The sequence below is a fragment of the Mirounga angustirostris genome, unplaced genomic scaffold, assembly GCF_029215605.1.
Source record: "Mirounga angustirostris isolate CCGP_5_RB_7025 unplaced genomic scaffold, mMirAng1.0.hap1 SCAF_4, whole genome shotgun sequence".
NCBI classification, from domain to species: Eukaryota; Metazoa; Chordata; class Mammalia; order Carnivora; family Phocidae; genus Mirounga; species Mirounga angustirostris.
In genome coordinates this window covers 32,964,025-32,988,201 of record NW_026991712.1, presented here as the reverse complement: position 1 = coordinate 32,988,201, position 24,177 = coordinate 32,964,025, and the positions used below count along the sequence as shown (strand labels likewise).

Below are 24,177 nucleotides of genomic sequence, written 5' to 3'. Positions count from 1 at the left end.
GCATTTGTTGGGATAATAGATACTGGCATTGGCATTGAGCTGATCATCCCCAAGCAGTCACAGAGGTGAACACAGAGTAAGGGATGCCTGTACATGGAACTGGTTCACTCTGGCTAGTCCGACAGTGGATTTCAGCCAAAATCCTGATAGAGAACTGAAATTAACTCATTTCATCAGAGGATAGTGACAGTGGATGGCCACCAGCTGCCTACGTCATATTCAACTGGAATGTAGCACCCTCTCACAGATCATTTCTTCCCTAAACTAGCCACTTTCCTCTTGCAAACCACGAAACAAGGCTTACTGAAGCCTAACAAACCTAGCTTCTTAAGTAACCAAGTATCACGGTCAATAAAAGTTACCCCCCAAGAACATAGCCAATGCTAAGATCCCTCACTTTCATGTCTCTCTCTCTCTCTCTCTCTCTCTCTCTCACACACACACACACACACACACACTGAACCCCATCCCCCTTCTGTTTCTTACTGTCTTACTCCCAGAAAAGAAGAAATACCATTAATATCTTGTTCTGGTGTGTAGGACAAGAAGCAATCCTTTTTTAATATGAACTAAGAAGTAATGTACTATTTGCTGGAGAGATAGCAGGAGAGACCCCATATCTGATTTGTGGGTATGGAGAGACTGCCTATCCCAAGAGAACATACAGATAGCTGTTCAGACAATGAAAAACTCAGAGACTTGATCTGTAATCACTTTACAAGCTGCCAACTCAGGATTTTCCATGGTGCTTCATCATACAGAAAAGATTCTTGTCACATGCTCTATTCAATCATTTGGCCCATCAAGGTGAGATGGGGATACAGTTCCAAAGTTCTACAATTTTAATAGCTCTCAGGAAAAATTAAAAGTGTCAGCATCTACCAGGAGTCTGCCAGAACTGTTTTGAAACCAGACGACATGTAATCTCCTTGGAAGGCATTAGCACCTTTAAAATGTGACAGGCCACAGTTTTGGTGTATATACAACAAGCTCGTCATTAACGGGGCTATTTTCAACAGTCTCCCCATTAAGCATCTGCAAATATACTTTTAAAATTTTAAGTAAAAGTAAAAATTCCTAATTACTCTTCCCCCTATTTCACAATGGTTCTAAGACATTTTCAGAAAATAGATAGTATTCAAGAAGTAAAAGACGAGAAGGAAGACAAGGAGCCTGGGTAATCCATAAATTGGAGAATCAAACTGGATAATTCAGCATAATTGAGGGTTTATTAGATTTGGGCCAAAAATAAAGTAATAAAAATATCTAACGTATGTATAGCACTCTATAGTTGGCAAACATAGTTTGAAGGTCATGTATCTTCCTTGACCTTCACAGCAACCCCCATGCTGGTTTGACAGATAAAGGAACTGACGTTCAATGAGATGAACTAAGTTGCCCAAGTCACACAGGTAGTAAGTGATACACCAGAATTAGAACCCTAGTATTTTGATATCATATCATACATACGCATTATGTTACTAGGTAAAATGTCATTCTTCATTTCTTGGTAAAGAATGTATGTTTTTAAATGTTTAAGTCAACCACAAGCCATTTGCGGATGGGGCTGAGCAATTTCCCAATTTCACTTACTGGTTTCATTTACTACGCTTAGCAGGTTGGTAATGAAAAGTGCTATATCTGTCCTAGTCTGGTACTCTCCTGATTACATTTGAGACCAGATGGTTTCAACAACTCTCTGGAAATAGAACATCTTCATCATTAATCTCCTCCACTGTCTCAGCAAGATTCGCATTGTACCTTGTCTACCCAGATAGGGTCTCTCCTCTCTCCAGTGTTTGGCCCCAAGACAAAAAAGACTCTCTACTCGTGATGCTATCTCCCACTTAAAGGAGTTTTTCCCTCTGAGAGATTCTAAAGATTTCCAAATAATGAAAATGTCCAACCAATCCAAACTCCCCTCTGACCAGACAACCCATTTATTAGATGAAAGCGATAGAGCAGGTGTTCACACTTTGTCTAGATTTGCTAGTAGCACCTAATCAAGTCCCAAGATCTGTTATAAAAGGCCAAAAAATGCAGACAGGCTGGCATGAGTACCCAGGAGTGCAAGCATTGGCTACCAACAGAAAGCCAAACACATCTATAAAAATAATTTTTCCTAGCTAGAAGGACAGAGTAGAACCTTCCTCGGTTCTGCTTTGGTTCAAAAATATTACATTTACAAAGAAAGGAAATGACTGAGAAGGAAAATCCAGAAGCAGCATAATAGAGATCGAACAGATTCAGGTTCAAATCCTGATTGTGCTACTTTTTAGTTAGTGACGTGTGCAAGATGACTCATTGCTCTTAGCCTCAGTTTTTCTCATCTATGAAGTGGGGTCACAATGTCTCTCTAGAGTGGCAATTTCATGAGGATCAAATAAATTAATGCATATGAAAGTACCTAGCATCTTGCGATTCTGGGTTCACTTCATGTTATGGGCTGAATTGTGCCCCTTGCCAAAATTCAAATGTTAAAGTCCTTACCTCCAGTATCTCCGAATGTGACTGTATTTGGAGGGTCCTTTATAAAGGTAATTAAGTTAAAATGAGGTCATTAGGGTAAGCCCTAATCCAATATGAGTGGAGTCCTTCTAAGAAGAGGAAATTTGGATGCAGACACACACAGAAGGAAGACAATGTGAAGACAGAGGGAGAAGACAGTTATCTACAAACCAAGGAGAGAGATCTAGAATACATCCTTCCTTCACTGCCCTCAGAAAGAACCAACTTGGGGTGCCTGGGCGGCTCGGTCGGTTAAGCGTCTGCCTTCAGCTCAGGTCATGATCCTGGGGTCCTGGGATCAAATCCTGCGTTGGGCTCCCTGCTCAGCAGGGAGCATGCTTCTCCCTCCCCTCTCCACTCATGCTCTCTCGCTATCTCTATCTCTCTCAAATAAATAAATAAAATATTTTTTTTAAAAAGGAATCAACTCTGCCAACACTTTGGTCTTCTGGTCTCCAATACTATGAGAAAATTCATTTCTGTTGTTTAAACTGTCCTGTCTGTGGTACTTTGTTACAGCAAGTATGTCCCATAAACGTTAGTTTCCTTATGGTTACACAATTCTTTTTTAAAAAATGTTTTAAAATGGCCAATCTTCAACTGCTTTGCAGTTGGACATAAGGTAAATCATCTTGTTCTAAATTTAAAGGACAAAGGAGTGTTCAGATGTTCACATACAGAAAAAGGAAGTCTGAGATTCAGATCCACCTTGACTCAGCTGCATGTGAGTCCTTCCTTGGGAACAGCACTGGTTACTAAGCATCAGCTAATCATGTTTGTGATAACAAGATTTGATTTATTCTTGTTCAGCTCTCACAAGCAATGGTCAATGCAACCACACAGAGAGAGAGTGGCCCCTGTGTGGACCTTTCTGCCCATCTTTTAAAACACAAGAGGAACATGGTGGGGAGGGGGGGTGCAGGCAGAGTTTAAATAAAGTGGAAAATAAGACATCTAAAACCTCTCTGTAACAGAAGTTTATACTTTACAGCAATAAGCCTGGAAAGTAAAGCTTTTTACAGTAAGTAAAACCAAAACCAATCCACATCAAACAAATAAAAAACCCCCAACCACAATGTAGCTCAGTTCACTATAAGTTACTTGAGGATCAAAATTAACATAATTACTTTTGCAAATCCAATGCTTAACATATATTTGGTGTCCAATAATTTTGGGTTTTTTGGTGTGTGAGAGCATAAAGAAAACATTTTATTAATAAGTTCAGATGAGAGTCTTATTTATACCCTAAAGACAGGAATATGGATATAAAGTAGAGTTGAACTTTATTAAGACAAGTTAAACTGGAAACTAAAAAAAAAAAGCATTAACAATTTCAGTAATAGTTGGAAAACAAATTATAACAGATATACATCAAGTAGAGCATGAAGTAAGTTCTGAGAGAAGTCCCCACCATTTGAAATAAAGCACCAGAAACACAGTGACTCCACGTGCATGAGAGTTCTAGTGGAAGGGGAGGGAGAGGTAAATGATACATATTTGAAAGGCCATTAATAATTCCAGATGCCAATACGTGGAGAAGTGGAGGCACTGATAACCAAAATTACTCAAACCAAAATAAAAAGCGTCACTGAAGCCAGTGAAACATGTTGACACATACACTCTTTGGACAAAGACATGAGTGAACGCGGTCTGGGGCCGGGCAGATGGGGATTTCTATATATGACACAAACACAGCTGGTTTGTCCAATTTTACACGTGGGTTATGGAGTAAGGGAGGCAGATGCTGCTTCTGGAAGAAAAAAAGGATAGCATTCTAGGGGCAGCCTTCTGGCTCTCTTACCTCATTTTTGCAAAAGCGGCTTCTCACATGAAGGATGAGAACTAACCTAGTTCTAGTTACTCAATTTAGATGAACTAAGACCAGAAATAAGCATGAAATTTAAATTCCTTGCAAACTGTCAAAAGCGATTCTGATTTCAATGGCTTACACGTGACATTTTTATTCTTTCTTCCTGTAACCTGCTTTTTGTTTTTATCTCAAGTACTAAAAGAAAACATCAAGGTAGGAACAACGGGGAAGCTCAGGCTTCAATTTAAAGTTGGGGACGCAATGTACATTTCTGTCTCTTTCTTCTCAGTTCACACCAAGATTTCTGAGAGATGGGCAAGACCCACAGCTGCTCTGAGAAGGAAGGAGGGCCAACAGCTGACCAGAAGTTTAGGTAGATTTTAGGAAGACAAGAAAGCAGAGGGATGGCAATAGCTTATGAAGGACAGTCATGAACATAGACAGTCCAGGAGCACGAGTAAGATGTTAAAAAAAAAAAAGAAAGAAAAATTGACTCAGCAAGAAACAGATGTGGTTGTCCGTTTCTTTTTTCTTTTTTTAATTTTAATTTTATTATTTTTTTTAAAAGATTTTATTTATTTATTTGACAGAGAGAGACACAGAGAGACACAAGCAGGGGCAGAGAGAGAGGGAGAAGCAGGCTTCCCGCCGAGCAGGGAGCCCGATGGGAGCTCGATCCCAGGACCCTGCGATCATGACCTGACCCGAAGACAGATGCTTAACGACTGAGCCACACAGGCGCCCCTGGATGTCCGTTTCTTTCCCCAGGTTTGGGGAGTTCTCAGCTGTTCTTGCTTTAAATATACTTTTTGTCCCTTTCTCTTTCTCTTCTTCTGGAATTCCTATAATATGATATTGTTCTTTTTGTTGTTGTGTTTCATAATTCCTATAGGCTTTGTTCACTCTTTTCATTCTTTTCCCATTTTAGTCTTTCGACTGGGTAAAGGTCCTATCTTCTGGTTGTTGATTCTTTCTTGTGCATGGTCGAGTCTACTTTTGAAACTCTTGAATTCTTCAGTTCAATTACTGTATTTTTTGAACTCTGAGATTTCTGGGGTTTTGTTTGTTTGTTGATGGTTACTATTTCCTTGTCAAACTTCTCGTTTTGTTCATGCCTCTTTTTCCTAGTTTCATGTGGTTGTCTATCTGCTGCTTGTAGTCCACTAAACTCCCTTAAGGGGATTATTCTGAATTCTTTGTCTGGCAGTGCATAGGTCTTCATTTTGTTAAGGTCAGTTATTGGGGCTTGACCAGTTTCCTCTGGTGGTGTCATATTTACCTGATTTTTTTTCTGATCCTCGATTCCTTACGTTGGTGTCTGTGTGTTTGAGTAATTGGGGTTCTCTTCCAGACTTTACAGGGTTGCTTTGGCAGCAACAATCCACCAGTTGGCTCAATTTAGATTTCTGTGTGTGTCTGCTGATAATGTCTTTGGGCAGGTGGGGCCTGCTGTTATGGTGTATTTTTGGCCGAGGCAACTGTGTGAGGTCTGGGGATAGGGACGGGGGAGAGGGGGTGTGCCGCTGGCTGAGAACAGTTGGATGGGATGGCTGGCTTGGTTCCCTACCCAAGTGAGGCTGATGGGTGGGCTCCGTGGGTACCCGAAAGCTGCGGTCAGGGTCACTCGGTGGTCAGGGTACTCTCTTCAGTAGTGGGGTGGAGCTAGGACTTCGCTTCCCTGCCCTGGAGGGAAGGGCTTTTGCAGCTCGTTGTGTGAGGGCCCAAATCGAGCCTGCGTGGACACTGAATGCTCTGCCAGGGGAAGGGACTGGTTTTGCTCTGCTCTCTGTCCCAGGGCCACCCCACGGAGGGCTGGTGAATGGGCTGTGCCCCTTCCTCTGTGTTCTGGCTTCGTCTCCCGGTCAGACAGGCTGAAGGCTGTCTTCAGTGACAAGTGGGGCTATGAATTAGATTCCTTGCCCAGGCACAGGGGGAGAAGCAGCTCTAAACTGGTCAGGCTTTTTGTTTGTTGTCTTAATTCAAGCCGACCTGCACCCCAAGTTCCCTGGCCAGACAGTGCCTTTGGCTTTGCTCTGAAAACTATTGCTTCTGTCGCTCTTTTCTCGGTCTGAGAGTTGCTGGGCCACCCAGCTTCAGGTGTTCTCGCCACTTCTTCTGGCCAGATGGGGCCAGCAGACTCTCCACGGCGGGTGGGGCTTCGTTTCAGCCCCAGTGCCTGGGCAAGAGGGTGGGGGTCGCTCTGGACTCTTCTCAATTGCCCAAACAGGCTCTCTGGTCGGCAGGGGTCAGGAGCTACCCTCAGCCTTGGCTCTGAATGAATCTCCTGCCTCTGCACAGCACGGGGAGCCGTGGCCAGCCCTTCTTGTCCGATGGCGTCGGAAGGCCCTCCCACAGCAGGTGGGGCCCTGACTCAGCTCCTTGCCTGGGCATGAGCAAACCGGGCTCTAGGGTCAGCAAAACTCCTGGTTTAGGGATGTGAATCGGGCAGGTCTGCCCCCCACAGAGTCCCCTGGCCAGAGTGTGCCCCCAACTTGGTTCCGCAGATGAGCAAAGCTGCTGTCTGGGATTACTACTTGGGCAACTGCAGGTACGAACTCTCTGTCAAAATCTGTGTGCTGGTTGTCGCTGCCCTTCCCTTCTCCCCCCACAGTCAGATTCCCAGGGGGTAAGCTCTGTGGATTCCCCTGAAATCCTCACAGTGTCAGACCAGAGTAGAGGCTCCCCAAAGTGACCCACAATGCTGAGGGTGGTTGGCTCTCCCCCTGGATTCTCTTTTCCCACTGGAGGAACCAGAGGCTCAAGGGAGACCTCTACTTGTGGTTCTGCCCTGGCCTGGGGGAGGGGCAATGCGGTCAACGTGTAGTCACTTCTCTTACCCTCCTAATGCAGTCTGTCTTGGTCTCTGTGGCAGGGGGTGCTTCAGTCTCAGCCCTGTGTTCTGGGATTCTCTCAGTGTGTCTTATTCTTGAATAGATGTTAGCTGCTCCTATGAGGGGGAGTGGAATCAGGAACGACCTAAGTCACCGTCTTGGCAACATCACTCCAACCATGTGTTCTCTTTCAGTAATGATAAAAAATAACAAAATGATGATAATGTTTTAAATAAAATTTTAAATGTAAGGCCAAAAACCAAAGCCAATTAAATACAAACTTGATATCTGCATTTCCCAAATCTGTAAACCAATTTCTTCTTGAACAGAGTGGACAGGAATGGAAAAAATTGGGGCTTTGGGGCCATACTGACTTGGGCTTGAATTCCAGGTTTAGCACCTACTAGTAAGTGATCTTGGGCTTAATTTACCAAACTTTTCCAAGCCTCAATTTCATCAGTCAGAAAACTGATAAAACTTGACTTAAGCATTGTTATGACAATTTAAAAAGATAACATACATTAAAATGCACGAATGACATAATATATAGTAAAACAAGAAATGATATAAGACATATTAAAATATATGCCAGGCACATATTAAGTACTCAACAAATAATGTTGGTTGTTATATAATCATTAACCCTCATGCTGCTCTCTTCTGGGTAGATAGTTGGCAATTCAACAATGACATCAAACTTAATAGCATTGTATTGCTAGGCTACTACAATAGAGAATTAATAATTGGATCCCTTTTGTGCTTCCTGGAGCAGTGATTCTCAAACCTTAATATGCATATGAATCACCTAGGGCTCTAGTTATAAGTGCACATTCTGATTAAGTGGGTCTGGGATGGGGTCCAAGGCTCTGCATTTCTAACGAGCTCTCAGGGGACGCTGATGCTGCATTCTAGGGGACACACTCTGATGGTAAGGCCCTGATGATAGAATGGGCTGGCAAAGGTATTCACAGATAGAACGTGTGCATATCATAAATCTGTAAGGCTGAACTGTTTCTTATTTAAACATGATAACAATGAATAGATGTGTATTGCTTTTTCACGTTCTGAAATTTTGTTAGATAATAAATGAGCAAAAGGTCAGTGTGGTCCACCAGCTCTTGTCACTCTAGACTCTCCAGGGATCTGCCCTTGGGTTGGCGGATACAGTCACCATGTGAACAGTCTGGCATTGTTTATGCCCAACCCACCCCTTACTCCCTCTGGGTTCCTGCTTGATCACATGTGAGAGTTCACATGCCAGGCGTGGGAAACCTCTTATGCCAATTTATTCTGGACCTCGGCTGCCTCTGATCATTGCACATTAGAGGGTTTTTACAAGTGTTACCACCGTAAGTGTGACTCAGCTGGAACATCTGGGTTGACATTTTAAATATTTCCTATTTACAGCCTCTTTAGAAAGGGATTTAGCAGTATCCAAAAAGTATGTATGCATTTACCTTTGAACCAGCAGTCCCACTTTTTAGGACGCTACTCTGAGGATCCTTTTCTGTGGCCGGCAGAACAATGGTGCCCCAAAGACCTCCATGTCCTCATCCCCATAAGCTGTGACTATGTTCTCCTACGTGGCAAAAAGGACTTCACAGATGTGACTAAATAAAGAACCTTGAGATAGGGGCTTTATCCCGGATTAATTGCAGAAGAGAGGGACAGCAGAGGAGAACAGAATAATGCAATGTTCTCCACCCACCCCTGCAGTTTTGGAGTTGGAGCAGGGGAAATGTGAACCAAGGAATGTGGGTGGTCTCTAGAAGGTAGAAAAAGCAAGGAAAGGGATTCTCCCCCTAGAGCTTCCAGGAAAAGAACCAAGCATGGCCTACAACTTAGTTTTAGCCCAGTAAGATGTGGGTTAGACCTCTGACCTCCAGAACTGTAAGAGAATACACTTGTGCTGTCTTAAGCCGCTAAGTTTATGGCAATCTGTTTACAGTAGTGATAGAAAACAAATACACCTTTCACATAAAACAGCATATGTATAAGGCCATCACTGTGGTTTTATACGTAAGAGCTAAAGACTGAAAACAGCCCGTGTCCATCAGTAGGCGACTAGAACAAATACAGAGGCATACTCTGCACCCGTAGGAAAGAATGGAGAAACTCTAGACCTAACATGAGCTGACCTTTAAGACATATTTTCAAGTAGAAAGAAAAGCCAAATACAGAACACGAGATATACTACTTTACCTTTCAAGTAGGAAAGAAAGAGAAATAAGAATATGCACATATTCTTTTTTCATAAAGAGAAACACTATAAAGATAGGCCAGAAATAAATTAATAAAAATAATTACTAATGAGGTGGAGGATGAAGTTGCTAGGGAAGGAAGTAGGGTTTCTCTGAGAATACTTTTTTTTTTTAATATATTATTTTGACTTTGGGACCATGTAAATACGTTACCTATTCAAAAAATAAAATAAAATTTAAAATTTAAAATAAAATTAAAATGTCCATACTTAAGTTTAATAGTTTTCTACCCATGATTTATTCCAAAAACCTTCTCTAGACTTTTACTCTGCACCTAATGGAACTCTATCCCAGTAAAAAATTAATACCTAAGATCAACAAACTGTTTTCTGACAGGTCTGTCAAAATCGTAGCTTGATGTGGGTTAAGACTGCCCATTTCTGCTGATTTTGCTATTTCTTAAATCATATTCTGACATTATGGACCTGACTGACAGGCTGTAGGATATGGCACATGATTTACAAAGCAAATAATTATATAACAACCAATTCCATAGAGTTGGCAACAGAGCCACCTGGTGGCAGAAACTAAGACTGTAACTTTAAAATTGCAGTATTTTCTTTTTGAACTGCTGTGCTCTTTTATACTGAAATTATATTATTGGGGAAGGCGAGTGGGGAGAAGTAACCAGAAACGGTTGGTAGTAAGACCTTATGGGCTCCTGTGTAAAACTGAGTTTACTCTGAACACAAGGTTTATCGATGGATTACGTTTTTAAAATGCATTCAACTTGCACAAAATCCTTATTGAACCTTCATGCAACAAGAAGCGATTTTGACAAAATTAATGTTAGTGTTAATTAAAGACATGCCGAATCTAATTTCATAATTTTTATAACCCATATTTTAAAAAGTTCAGTCAGTTTCAGTTTAAAAAGAAAACAAAGAGCCAGGATGATTTATAAAACTATTCCTGATTTCCTGACTGTTTTTTTTTTAGTTTTTTTATTTATTTTTGAGAGAGAGAGAATGACAGAGAGAAAGAAAGAGAAGGGTGAGGGTCAGAGGGAGAAGCAGACTCCCCGCCAAGCAGGGAGCCCGATGCGGGACTCGATCCCGGGACTCCAGGATCATGACCTGAGCCGAAGGCAGTCGCTTAACCAACTGAGCCACCCAGGCGCCCTGATTTCCTGACTTTTAAAAGTGAGATGATGCTGGCACATCCTAGAAGGGTCTATTATATTTTATGGGCAGGGGGAGGGGCTTTGGTTTTAAAATCTTAAAATAATTGTCATAAAAATACTATTTGGATAATTGCTCTAATAGCTTTAATACCCAAGGAGCTATGGGACAAATCAACTCAATTTGAAAGAAATTTGTTGAGCATCTACTGTGTACCCTGCGCCATCCTGATTCAGGTACTAAGAGGATAATGGAGATGCCTAAGAGACAGGTAATCTTCTTTAAAATTAATCAGAGTTTGCACTTAGCCATCAGATTAAAAAGTGGGCTGCAGATTAAAGAGTGGGGGACCTGTGGCTGAAGGAAATGTCCTGAGGTTCCAAGGATGGTGGAGAAATAACCTAAGGCAGAGAAGCAAAAAGGAGGATAGAACTAGACATGCATAAGGTGCAAGAAAACAGAAAGGATGTTAATGGAAAAGGAGGAAGACGAGCTGCGGAAATGCATGCGCAACTTTTTTTTTTTTACAAAGGTAACTTCCTGTGTCTTTATTTACTTATTTATTTATAAAGATTTTATTCATTTATTTGACAGAGAGAGAGCGAGCGAGAGCACAAGCAGGGGGAGCAGCAGGCAGAGGGAGAGGGAGAAGCAGACTCCCCACTGAGCGGAGAGCCCGACTCGGGGCTCCATCCCGGGACCCTGGGGTCATGACCTGAGCCGAAGGCAGATGCTTCACCGACTGAGCCACCCGGGCTCCCCTCCCTGCAACTTTCTCGTAAGCAAAGCAGGAACTGCGGCCGATTTACCTCACTCTTCAGCTACTACTGAGCTATAGGCGAGCTTGTTGCTCAGGAATTACCGTCTCTCCTTGCATCCGCTATGACCTTGGCTGCAGACTTGCTCATCACGTGCACGATGTAGAGAGGGCAGTTCACGGCGCTGGCGATGGTGATGGCTCTCAGCGTGGCTTCTGCCTCCACCTCTTCCGGGCGGCACAGCTCATGGCCCTCGGGCCCTGTTATCCCCAACCCCAGCATCTTCTTTGCTCCCTAAAAAGACGGCGGGAACAGACACACGTGCGAGGAAGGTCTACTAATGACAAGTACCATGATCTTCTTGTGAATTAAATACACAGCCAGGCTTTCAGACCTATTAGGGGTGGAGGTGTGTGTGTGTGTGTGTGTGTGTGTATTTGGTAAACACAGTTTTAACACATAAACATGACACTTGGTATATGTTAGCTTTTCATATGCATATTTCACAATTAAATTATTTCGATGGAAAGGCTGAAAAAGATAGGAGGTAATTTGAATCACATTCTTATTGCTGGTTCAGTGCAAAATAAAATAAAACCAAATATTCAAATTCCCAATATTTTTAAGTGACTCATATGACATTACGTAAGTAGCTGTGCTTTTTACTGAATCATAGTCTTAGCTGCCCTCTGTCCCACCCACTGAATGATATTGGACGAGACATTTTCCCACTCCAAAATGTTATTTCTTCCTTACAAAAAAAGCAGGAAGTCAACACTCAGAGTGGGAAAACGGCTGGCCCGGTGTCATACAGCTAGAAACGAGGAGTCCATTTAAACTCTGGTCGGCTTGAATTTACAGCTCAGGCTCACTTCTCATGATCCCTGGTTGCCTCCTGGCCACCCAGCCTCACTCTCCCTGACTTTAATGGGAGGTGAGCCTGGGGAGAGAAAAAAAAAAAAAAAATCAGCTAATATAAAGGGTAAGAGACAGCACTTTAAATCTTGCAGATAGTGTATCCTTCGGGCATTAATAATGGAACTCCCATGAGAAATAAATACCCCATCTAGATTCCTTCAGAGCACATTTTAATACCAGTTTCTGAAAAGAGTGGGGCTTTAAACAGCACTTAATACACTGCTTAAGTCATCAGATCCCACTCATGTCCGCACTTTAGCATTCTGAACCAGCAGGTGGAGCTCCTAAAAAAAAAAAAAGTGCTGGGATACACAAAGAAAAGTATTTGTTTGAGAAACATGTTTGAGATCTGATAGCTAATCTGAAAAAGGGAAATCTTCATTCCAATGCATATATCACCTGAATAAAAGTCAGAGCATGGACTTAAGTAAACCGAGTCAAGTGTTTCCAAGCCATAGGACATGAGTGTCTGAATTTCCATTCTTCCAATGCACAGAATGAGCTCACCCGCTTGGGTCCAACTGTCTCTGGCTCAAGTGATGGCCGTTTCATTTGTGGCGAAGCTCTGGGATGTAAATGCTTACCTCTGCGATCAGGTCTCCGTTTTCCGCGTGGACCTGAGCAATCGCTCCAATTTCCTTGCACTGAGAGAAGGCCGCATACAGCTCCTCATCCCTCACCATGTACAGGTCTTTATAGGCCATAAACATCTTGAAAGAGTTCACACCTTTGTCTTGGGTAAGGATTTTCATTTCTTCTTTAACCTAAAAGGGGAACAACAGCCACACACACACAAAATGCCATGCTTTCGTTCAAATAATAATCTCAACATTCTCTTCAACATTCGAGATGTTGCATTCAGAAGAGAATTAAGCAAAATAAGGCAACAGTTAAATTCCCAAAAAAATGCAATTAAGGCCTTGATCCTTCCCCCAGGTTAGACCTCACTTCATCCGATGAAGTGCTGTTGGTATGATGCTTTTAATCGTGAAGAGTTCATAGTTTTCCCCAAAGCACTTCATTTCTTTACTCGGACATAAAATCCTCGGCATCTATCTCCTGATGGGAGGAAATTATTTTGGAAAATGAGAACAAAGCCACTTGGCAGCAACGTGAGAAATCATGTCTCTAAAAGGGATCAAAGCTAATGCGAGGTAAGGCTTTGGACTCAGATCTGAAACCCGCAGGATGGGCTCTCAGATGGAGGAGGAAGACCCGGATTGAGCCGCCGGCCCCTCCTGGGACGTGAGAGACTCTGGACAGGTTGGAATCCTTAGGAGACTTCAGGTGTGCCAAAAGTAAGGGACAAGGTAAGATCAAAACAAGCTCACTCACTACCCTTGCAGGTCCAATTCAAGTCTCAATAAAAACTAAAAACTTCAAAGAAAAAATTGGTAGATTTGACCAAATACAGTTGTTTGAATTTCTATATGTTAATACACACACATATACACCCAACACCTGTTCTAGGCATAGGATTATTGATTGCTTTTAGTTGTCTATCAACTTAATAAGAAAAACTCTAACATGCCAGGTGAAAAATACTACCAGCAATTCAAACAGTAAATACAAATGACTAATAAACATGAAAAAAAAAATGTTAACCTTTCTGCTGATTAAAACGTGCAAAATAAAACAATGCCATTTTTTTTCTATTGAATCAGTGATGTTTATATGACTCTATTACATGTCAGATGACTCACTTCTGTCACTTTTGATTCCCTTACTAATTTTTCTTACTTTTCTCTGTGGTGCTTTATTTATTATATATTTCCTTTCTCATGGCTTCCCCCACTAGAGAGCAGGGGCTTTGCAGAGTTTGTCCACTGCTGTGCGCGGGAACAGAGCCTGCCGCGGTGGCCATGCCGAAACTATCTGCTGGGTGGATGGCTGACTGAACGGACCTATATACAGCGTATTCATCAAGAAACGGAAAAAACGCTCAAATGTTGACAGTGGTCATCACTGAAGGATGAAATGAGCTCCAAGGTATGTTAAGGGACAACAGCAAGGGGCAGGACATGATATAGAGTGCCTCATTTTCGTTTTGGGGGTTTTTTTTTGGTTTTGGGGTGGTTTTTTTTTTTTTTACTTTTCTATAGTTTCAAGTTTTCTACCATGAGTATAATTTTTTTTAAAGATTTTATTTATTTATTTGAGAGAGAGAGAGAGAGCACAAGCAGGGGGAGCAGCAGAGGGAGAGGGAGAAGCAGGCTCCCGACCAAGTGGGGAGCTCGATGCCGGGCTCGATCCCAAGACGCTTAATGACTGAGCCACCCAGGTGCCCCTTGAGTATATTATTTTTATAGTCAGAAAAAAAATGCCTTAAACATTGTGAGCATATGCACATGACGGGCTTCCAAATGCAGGCATGGTGGCTTAAGCCTTACTGCTCTGAAAGTGTGCTACCTGAACCAGCAACCTTGGCATTGCCTGGGAGTTGGCCGGAAATGCAGATTCTTAGGCCCTGCCCCAGATCTGCTGCTATGGCTTGACTTGTGCACCCCCTAAAATTCGTATGTTGAAGTCCTAACTCCGAGTACCTCAAAATGGGACCTTATTTGGAAATGGAGGCATTGCAGATCACATCAGTAGAGATGAGGTCATGAGGGTGGGCCCCAATCCAAGATGACTGGTGTCTTCATAAAAAGGGGGAATTTGGACACAGACATGCACACCGGGGAATGCCATGTGAAGACCAAGGCAGAGACGGGGTGCTGTTTCTACAAATCAAGGAACACCCAAGATTACCTGCAAGCCACGAGAAGCCGGGGAGAGGCCTGCACCGGATTCTCCCTCACAGCCCCCAGAAGGAAGCAACCCTACCAACATCTTGATCTCAAACTTTGAGTCTCCAGAATGGTGAGACAATAGATTTCTATTTAAGCCACTCAGTCTGTGGTTCTTTGTCACAGCAGTCCTAGCAAACGAATACATTTTCTGAACATAATTGGTGCTTTAACAATTCCACCAGGTAACCATTTGCATATTAACGTGTGAGAAACACTGGTAAGGACAAACATCTTCATCTTTGCTTTATATTGTAAAATAAGAGTGGGAGGAAGGAAGGAGAGAGGGAAGGAGGAAGGGAGGGAGAAAGGAGGAAAGCAGGAAGACCCTAAAAGCAGAAAAGAGATTAGATGCATCACTTAGAATGGTGTTTTGGGAGAAAAATTAACTTTTGCTGTGGACTGTAAACCTTGCTATTATGTTTGCAGACCCATTGGTTAAAGATTAATTACTTGTTTTATATTAATTTGGCTCCTGAAGCCCAACTTCGAGGGGGGAAGTGCGGACATAAGTTGCATGGTAACTTCAAATAAAATCACCCTTGTGAACCCTTTCTGGCAAAGGATTTCCGAATTAAGTCCAATGTGGAAAAACTGTTGGCAATTGAAATTCAAGTAAAAATTTCTTCCAAAGTACACATGCATGTTTTTTTATGAGGAGAAATAAACAGGTTTTAACATCTCTCAAAACTATCTTTTCTATCTGAATTCTGTCGTCCTTTCTGCCATGGCCTAAATGGTTAGCAGATAAGGAAAGCCAGTTTCAGCTCCTCCATGAAAGGATCTGACCCCATGTTGATACTAGAGAACAGAGCAGGAAGGGCACCAGGTGAGGATACAGCTGGCAGGCAGGCTTCAAAACGTTCCTGTTCTATCCCTTCTTCTTTTTTTTCTCCAGATATTAAACATTTCTAATACAAGTTCTACTCTGTGGGAAAATACTGCTTAAAAGAGCCTGGAGGTGTTAACATTGAGAAGTTCAGTACTTTTAAAAATTACAGCTAAAGGGCGCCTGGGTGGCTCAGTTGGTTAAGCGACTGCCTTCAGCTCAGGTCATGATCCTGGAGTCCCGGGATCGAGTCCCGCATCGGGCTCCCTGCTCGGCAGGGAGTCTGCTTCTCCCTCTGACCCTCCCGACCCTCCCCCCTCTCATGCTCTCTCTCTCTATCTCATTCTCTCTCTCAAATAAATAAAATCTTTAAAAAAAAATTACAGATAAAGATTTTACAATCCTTGGATCATGTATTAGGAAAGGCTATTGTGAATGGGTATAAGGATGTATCCTATCATCTTTATATGCTTTAAAAATTTTTTTAGTTTTTCAAGTTGATAATACTTCAGAGGATTCCAAATTCAAAAAGGTACAAAGGAATATGTAAGGAAAAGTCTTCCCTCTAATTCTGACTTCCAGTCACCCAGGAAGCAACTGATATCACCAATTTCCTAGGGGAGCAAGGGCTAGGGGACTAAATAGAAGAAACCCCCCCCCTCAACCCCCAGTGGTTCACCTGGTCACTCCACCATGTCACCGCCACGTGAAGGCTGTAGTCGCAGCAGACTTTGGGGTCAGCCCAGCTTCTCCAGGTCTCGAAGGCCTGGAGGAGGGAAGCGCCTTTCTGAGGAATGGCAAAATCAATGATCATGGTGGTGCCTCCTGCCAGGGCAGCCTGGAATCACAAGAGAGTTTCAACAGGTTAGCCGTCAATTTTCTAGCTGAGTCATTTTTCTCCTTGAATGCTAGGCACTGGCAAGCCCTTGGGCACGCTTGAGGGGTCCAGGAAATTGTGCAACAATGCTGCTTGTTTAAAAGACCCAGAGGGACATGGGGCGCCTGGGTGGTTCAGTCAGTTAAGCGTCTGCCTTCAGCTCAGGTCATGATCTCAGGGTCCTGGGATCGAGTCCCCCTGCCCCCCAGTTCCTGCATTCATTCTCTCTCTCTCACTCACAAATAAATAAAATCTTTAAAAATAAATAAATAAAGACCCAGAGGGACATGAATAGACTTTTCATAAATTAAAGTTGGAAGTACTGAAATTGCTGGAATTGTTTTGAAAAATGACATGTCTGATGAAAAGAAAATGGCTTTGGCCCAAACAAAATTCTCGGACTGCAAGGAAAAACTGACATGAAAACATGGAGAAGAACGCAAAACTTTTTCTTCTCCAGAAAACTAGACTCATTATTGTGAAATCTCATTTCATGAGAATCAGTCTCGGTGAATTATATCTCCAAACTGCCCATGCTGCATGCAGAATCCCCAGAGACTCACATGGTGCCTGCTTCACCTTCATTCCCCACAACCAACTGTCTTTCCTTAACTCCCAACTGGCCCCTCTAATCCATCCCCACTGCTCTGGTCTTAGTTCAACCTCTTGTCATTCTTCCCCTTGATCGTAGTGTCTCAGGTTTTGCTTCCACTCCCTCCAATACAAACTCCTTGGGGCAAGTAGAAAGAAGCACATTCCGAAGCACAAAGGTTAAAACTAAATGCTTTTCACCGCCTCTGGAATGAAGTTGAGTCTTCATAACAGGGTCTACAAGGCCCCACATGATCTGGCTCAACTCATATTTTCCTTGGTATATTATAGTATATTATGTTAACTCATGATTAATTTAAAAAGTAAGTTAAGTAAATTGCTTAATTAAGTGTCTTTGATGAACTACTGAAATTGATTTTACTTAAACTATAATCATGAGGTGGTTCATGTGCTTTTAACTGTTGAGGTCAAACAAGGTAGGTGAGGAAAACAAAGGAGCAGAGAGGGATGCTCATGCAGTCATTAAGGGCATTGACCATGGAGGCTGACTGACTCCAGGGCTGGAAGCTCAGATTCAGTGCTTACCAGCTGGGAATCCACCAGCCCCTCTCCCAGGTCCCTCTGCCTGCACCCCCATCACCCCCCCTGCAAAGCCTCCCTGGTTTACAAGCTCTATTCTTGCTTACTTCAATAGATTTTTTATTTTTCCTAAGTCACTTGGCCCCACTCCAATTCTTTTTGCTCTCAAAAAATCTCACTTTTTGTACAGGATCCTATACTTCGTTTCTACCTTTAGATAACATTGCCTTATTCATGGCAAACAATACCTATTTGCATTTCTTAAGAAATCCCTATTGGTTCATTACAGTAATGACAATACTAGAAAAAAAATCCTCAGGTTCTGTATTTTTATTTGAATGCAGATTAATCTTCTTGCCTTTTTCCTTCTTAAAGTGTTTTCCCAGTGCATCGCAGACATCCCTTGAGGACAAAGGGCATTTTTCTAAAAGCAAGTGCTGTTAATTAAAGTGTTAGAAGAAAGTACTTTTTTAGTGTCTACTGAACTATAAAATCAAGCTTAAATAACTATTCTTTCCATTCTTTCCGTATTAAGTCTTCCACATTCAGGATGTGGGCAAACCAGATACACTGCTGATGGAACTACAAGAAGATGGCGCAGCCACTTTGGAAAGCAGTTTTTCAGAAAGTTAAACCTGGAGTTACCCTATGAGCCAGCAAGTCCAATCCTAGGCATTTATCCCAGAGAAATGAAAACCTGTCCACACAAAAACCTGTCCACAAATACTCAGTGCATTATTCGTAACAGTCCCAAAGTGTAAACAACCCAAATGTCCATGAACTGATGAATGGATAACAAAATGAGGTAGAGGAACGCTGTGGAATCTTATTCAACCATAAGGAGGAAGCACTGGCACATGTGTGGATGAACCTTGAACACATTACGTTAAGTGAAAGAAGCCAGTCACAGAGGATCACATACTGTCTGATTCCATTTGTACGAAATATCCAGAAGAGGCAAATCCACAGAGACAGTAAGTAGGGTAGTGGCTGCCTTGGGCTGGAGGGGTTGAGTCAAGGTGATAGCTAAGGGGCACCTAGTTTCTTTTTGGAGAGATAAAATGTTTTAACACTGATTTTGGTGATGGTTGCCCAATTCCAGGAATATACTAAAAACCACTATTAAGGTATACCTTAAACGGCTGAAGTTAAGTTATCTCACCAGATCTGCAGCAGGGAATATTATTAGCCCCATTTTAGGGTTGAGGAAACCCAACAGAGCACTCTTAAATTTAACTTGACAAAGGCGGGACTGGAACCACATCATCAGGCTCCAGAGCCTGTGCTTTGAGGAACAGCCAACAGCATGGAGTCACTCTGAGGAAGGGCCCATGAGGAAAAGCCGGCAGCTCGGCAGAAAGTGGTAAAGGGCAGAACTGAATTAAGACCTAGACTAGGGTTAATTCAAAGCATTGGTTCCAACAAGAGGAAGGCTGTGCTATCAGTCTGGGCGACAGGGCTCTGAGCAGATTCTCACTGGGATGACTGATCAGGTGACAGATGAGGAGACAGAGGAGGGAGGCAGCTCTGGCATGGAGGGGGAGCATGAGTGTGGTGTGGAACATCCTGAGAGTGAGGGGCCTGGGCACATGTTCACTCTGTGTATTCGCACACAGAGAGAAATGCAGACCTGACCCTGAGGAGCAAGCAAGGGCAGGAGAAGGTTGTGGCAGTCGCCTTGGAGAGGATGCCAGAGGGGTCCTGAGGGTGGCCGAAATGACCCCGGGAGAGAGAAGGGAGACATGATAATATAAATCACAATGCATGCTCCAGAACATTCCAACACTTAGCAGGAAAGCAACAGTATCCAGCCAAAACAACCATTTACAGTGGCTGTTTCTGGGTGGCGTGATGGCAGGTTGCTTCAATTTCCCTCTAGTTAAATTTTATTTTTAATATTTGCTAACTTTTCTATAACAAAGCACAAGTTTTACAAGAAGAAAAAATGGCTTTACATATAGATGATCAACATGCATGCATATGCTACGTAAATAAAGTAGAGACTGTTGCTGATGCAGATGTGATGGTCAAAGGGCCATTTTCTAAAATGACAGCAGATTGAAATTCCTGGGGCTTTAATTTGCAAGCTCCCAAATCAGGATTTATCACACCTGCTCCACCTCCCTAGTTCCCCGGGAGCAGGAAAGGGAGAGGAGAACTGCCATGCACCTCTCCTTTGTTTCTTCTTGTTCTGTTTCTCCTCCATGCCCTTCCTCCCTCTCCTCCCCTCAACATGGGAACACATTTTGAGAAGCTCTACTGAATGGGAGAGGGTGTGGGCAGATGTATGGAAAACCAATCAGGGCGGCATGAGCCACTCACCGCAGGGGGCCCCTGCTGCCACCCTGGGTCCTGGCGATCAGTTGCGGCCACGGTCTGCGCCCCAGCCTCCTCTGAGCCTCCTTCTTCCCCCTCCTCTCCTGGTGTCTCTGGTTACCCAGGGTCCTTTCACAGCCCAAGGTTACCTCAAACCCCCGAATATTATTTCAGTATTATTTCCTTCCACAGGATCCAGGCAGCCACAGGCTAGAGCGGCGGATCTGTAATCCCAAATAGGGTGTTAAGGAGACGTGTTCCTCCCAGGAGGTACTGACCTCTTCAGAGAAGAGCTTGTAAATGCCCAGGCCTGGGTTAAGCATCCTATACACACTAGATCATTTAATTAAGCCTCGCGGTCTGGAAAGGTAGGAATGGTTTTCACTTTACAGTTGGGGCTGTTGAGGCTCAGAGATGTCGAATGACTCCCCAAGGTTACATGGAGGAGCATACAACTCTGAGGGGTAAGTCTTACTTTCAGCCTACCCTGGGCCTCAATCCTATGCAAGCCATTTTCCCTCAGCCCCTCTTCCATGTCCTGGGATCTGATTTCCAGCCAGTTGTCCCAGGTCATCGGTGAATCATTCCTTTGAGAAATGCAGAGCTGATAAAGTGAATCAAGCACTTAGGAAACCAAATGCCTTACAAAACAAAACAAATGCCATCAGACTGTGAATTGGAAAGCCACAAATGAAACGCAGTTTTATATGGCTCAGCTGATGTTCATCACTGTGACAATCACTACTGAAATAAATGTGTCCCTAGAAAATTAATAAGGAAGGGCCCTCTATAGTAGTGCTCCTTCATCTTCACGCATCTATGGGCCCTGGAAGAATCTCCTTTATTCAGCAAACCAGCTGGTCAGAACATCACCTTCCTAGCCCACCTCAAATATTTTCAGGATCTGTCTGTTTTTTATCATCAGATCCTTTTAGGTTCACTTCACAAATGTTCTTCAGGGTTTACCTAACATTTGAGGAATGAAAAGAGTTAGGGAGGGGAGGGAGAACCAGTAAAGGGTGAAAATTTCTCTCGTATTTCTGGGTGAACCTGAATTGTTTCCTTTGTTTTTACTGCTGATTGACTTCACTCCACTTTTATTTGTCAGATAGCCAAACAAAATGTATTTACCTTATCTAATCTTGGCTCATAAATCAATTCTTTCAGCTCCTAATTACTTCGGCTGTTCTCCCTTGAAAACCTTCCAATTTATCTAAAGCCTTCTTTTTGGGAAGGAGAGCATGTGCTGTATCAGGTGCAAATGTGATAGGACATACATTGAGATAAACTCCAACCAACAGCAGGGCCACAATATTATATAACACAAGATTCTATTTAAGAATCTATTAGGTGGTAAATCGTTATTGAAAGCATCCCAAGCAACGTCTTCCTTTTGACGGGGTCACCAAATTTTCATTTCTAAGCTCATCCTGGAACAAGTGACTTTGTCTCATTAAAATCAATCATAGGACCTGATCAATCAACCCAAGTAAAGCAGAAAGAAATCCAAGAGGACATTTGAGCCTTAGGGAGAAACCCTGGACTGAATTCTCAGCTTTCTCAGAGTCGCTAAGACTTATGAAAACAAACTTCATGATCCCAATTTATGTTCCAACTCCAGAAGCACATTTGGCTTTGTAAAGATGGCCTCCGCATTGCCTGTCTCCTTGTGTCCCTGAGTCTGACATATTAGCTGCACCACTGTCCATCCAACTCTGCAAACCAGACTGAGGAGTCACCCTGGACATTTATCTCTCTTCTTCTCGACATCCCCAGATCCAACCCACTGGCAAGCCCAGCTCTCCCCCAACCCCCGCGGGCTGCCTCCTACATATTCCATGAATCTCTCTCCTTCCTGCGTCTTCACTTCTGCTGCTCAATGCCATCTGCATCCTCTGACAGGACTAGAGCAGTAGCTCTTCATTGTCACCTCATCCCCAGCCATGTCTGCCACTGCCAATCTTATATTGATTTCCCTTTGCTCTTAGGATGGAGAAAAGACAATTATTACACATCCCACAAGGCTGAACTTCAGCTGACCCTTCCGCTTGCTCTTGAGTCACCTCCTTCCCAACCCATCCGCCCCACTCCAGTGACACCGTCCCTACCTCTCCTTGGAGAGCTCTGAGCTCCTTTCTTCCTCAGTGAGAGAGGTAAGAAGAAGCTCACGCCTGCTCTTCCCTTCCCAGCCCCTCTTCTACTTGGTCCAGTGACTCTTGACCTTGGCTGCACACCGGCATCATCATGGGAAATTTATCCCATCCCTCAGAGATCCTGATTGGATGGATATAGCTTCATCTCTGTCTGTCTTTTGCCCATTACAGTGCCTGGTACATAAATGTTCTTTAAATGTTTAAGGGAGTGTTAAAAAGAAAATCACAGTCCCAAAATGGAATGACTTACGCTAGGCCAAATCACCAAACCAGGGCTTAATACCTAATCAAACTGCAGTTTCAACCTGCCTCAGAAAAGTAGTCAGGAATTTTCTGGTCGGCACCAATGAGGTAATCTGTCACATGGGCCCTCTCCATCCCCCAAAGTAAGAGGAGGTAATCTGCATGATAAGACACCATGCCCCCCCCCCCCCAGGAAACTGACCATTCATGAAACAATCCTTTTCTCTTCTTTTGCTAGTAACTTCCTGCCCCACTCTCCTTCCTATAAAAACCTTCCATTTTGTAAACTCTTTGTAGCTTCTTTCTACTTGCCAGATGGGATGCTGCCTGATTTTTGAATCGCTTAATAAAGACAATTAGATCTTCAAATTTACTCAGTTGAATTTTTGTTCTTTAACAGGAGAAAGGAAGGGAGGGATCAATGAATTTCCCCCAATAGCTATGAGATGGAATAATTTTGATGGTTCACTTTCCAACAGCAAAATGAGAAAGCAGTGTAAGTTGCATGTTAATGTGACATTTCATTTCTTAAAAATACTGCTAGCCCTGGCCATGTAATTTCCTGTTTCCTTCTAGGAAAATGTTAATGTGGAATGTATACTCTAAGCACCTATGAAAGCTAAACCCTCAGTTTTGTCCAAAGCCTATCACCTAGTCAGTGTTAACCAGGATTGTTAATACAACAGATTGGAATCCATATTTGCCTCAAATGATTTTTTTGTTTGTTTTTTTTTCAAAGATTACACTTTGTCTTACTTTAAACTAACTTTTAAGGTCTTTGTTTTTATGTGTGAACAGATTCTCAGGGTTCATGACCACCATGATAACAGCTTCTCTGTTAGATGCAATAAAACATAACTGAAGAATTGAAGAGTCCTCCCTCAATTTGTTACTTGACATGTGATAGGAAGCACACAAAGTGGAAGTGAGCAGTAGACTCTGGGTAGTTGCTCACTTCTCAGCTAAATAATTTGCTCAGAAACATAGCTTGTGATGCCATTAGGACAGGGGACCTTGCAAAGGGGAAAATGCCAGACCTTAAGTTTTCACTCAAAAATAGTCACAATCATCAAAGTTAAGCCCACAAGTCCAAAAGGCTACTGTATATAATTCATTATTAAGGCCAACATAAATTAGAGCCCCATGTAGCTCTAGTCTGTTTGCTATTGGTAACAAAGACCACCATGGTTTTCATCTCTACAAGCCCAAACACAATGCCTGCCACTTAGTGGGTTACCAAAAATATTGGTTGACTGAAATAATTGCACCTAACCATCGACTTGAAAAATCCTTAGTTTCGGATCATTCCGTATTGGATGGCAGTGACAAGGTCCACAGCATGCCACTGCAACATAGAAATCATTTTGAGCTGAAGGTATTTAAGAATAGGGGTGTGGGGGCGCCTGGGTGGCTCAGTCGGTTAAGCGACTGCCTTCGGCTCAGGTCATGATCCTGGAGTCCCGGGATCGAGTCCCGCATCGGGCTCCCTGCTCAGTAGGGGGTCTGCTTCTCCCCCTGCCCTCCCGACCCTCCCCCCTCTCATGCTCTCTCTCTCTCAGTCTCTCTCTCTCAAATAAATAAATAAAATCTTTAAAAGAAAAAAAAAGAATAGGTGTGTGTGTGTGTGTGTGT

General features: G+C 42.9%; 1 protein-coding gene across 1 annotated transcript in view; it reads right to left on the bottom strand.

Moving 5' to 3' along the window:
- Positions 1–24,177, bottom strand: part of DPYS (dihydropyrimidinase) — a 65,541-nt gene that overhangs the window by 34,618 nt on the left and 6,746 nt on the right. The window contains exons 2-4 of the mRNA XM_064587999.1: positions 16,505–16,663; positions 12,792–12,971; positions 11,394–11,583 (exon numbers count right to left, since the gene is read on the bottom strand). Of these exons, the coding sequence (XP_064444069.1) occupies positions 11,394–11,583; positions 12,792–12,971; positions 16,505–16,663 (529 nt within the window). The remainder of the gene's footprint in view (positions 1–11,393; positions 11,584–12,791; positions 12,972–16,504; positions 16,664–24,177) is intronic.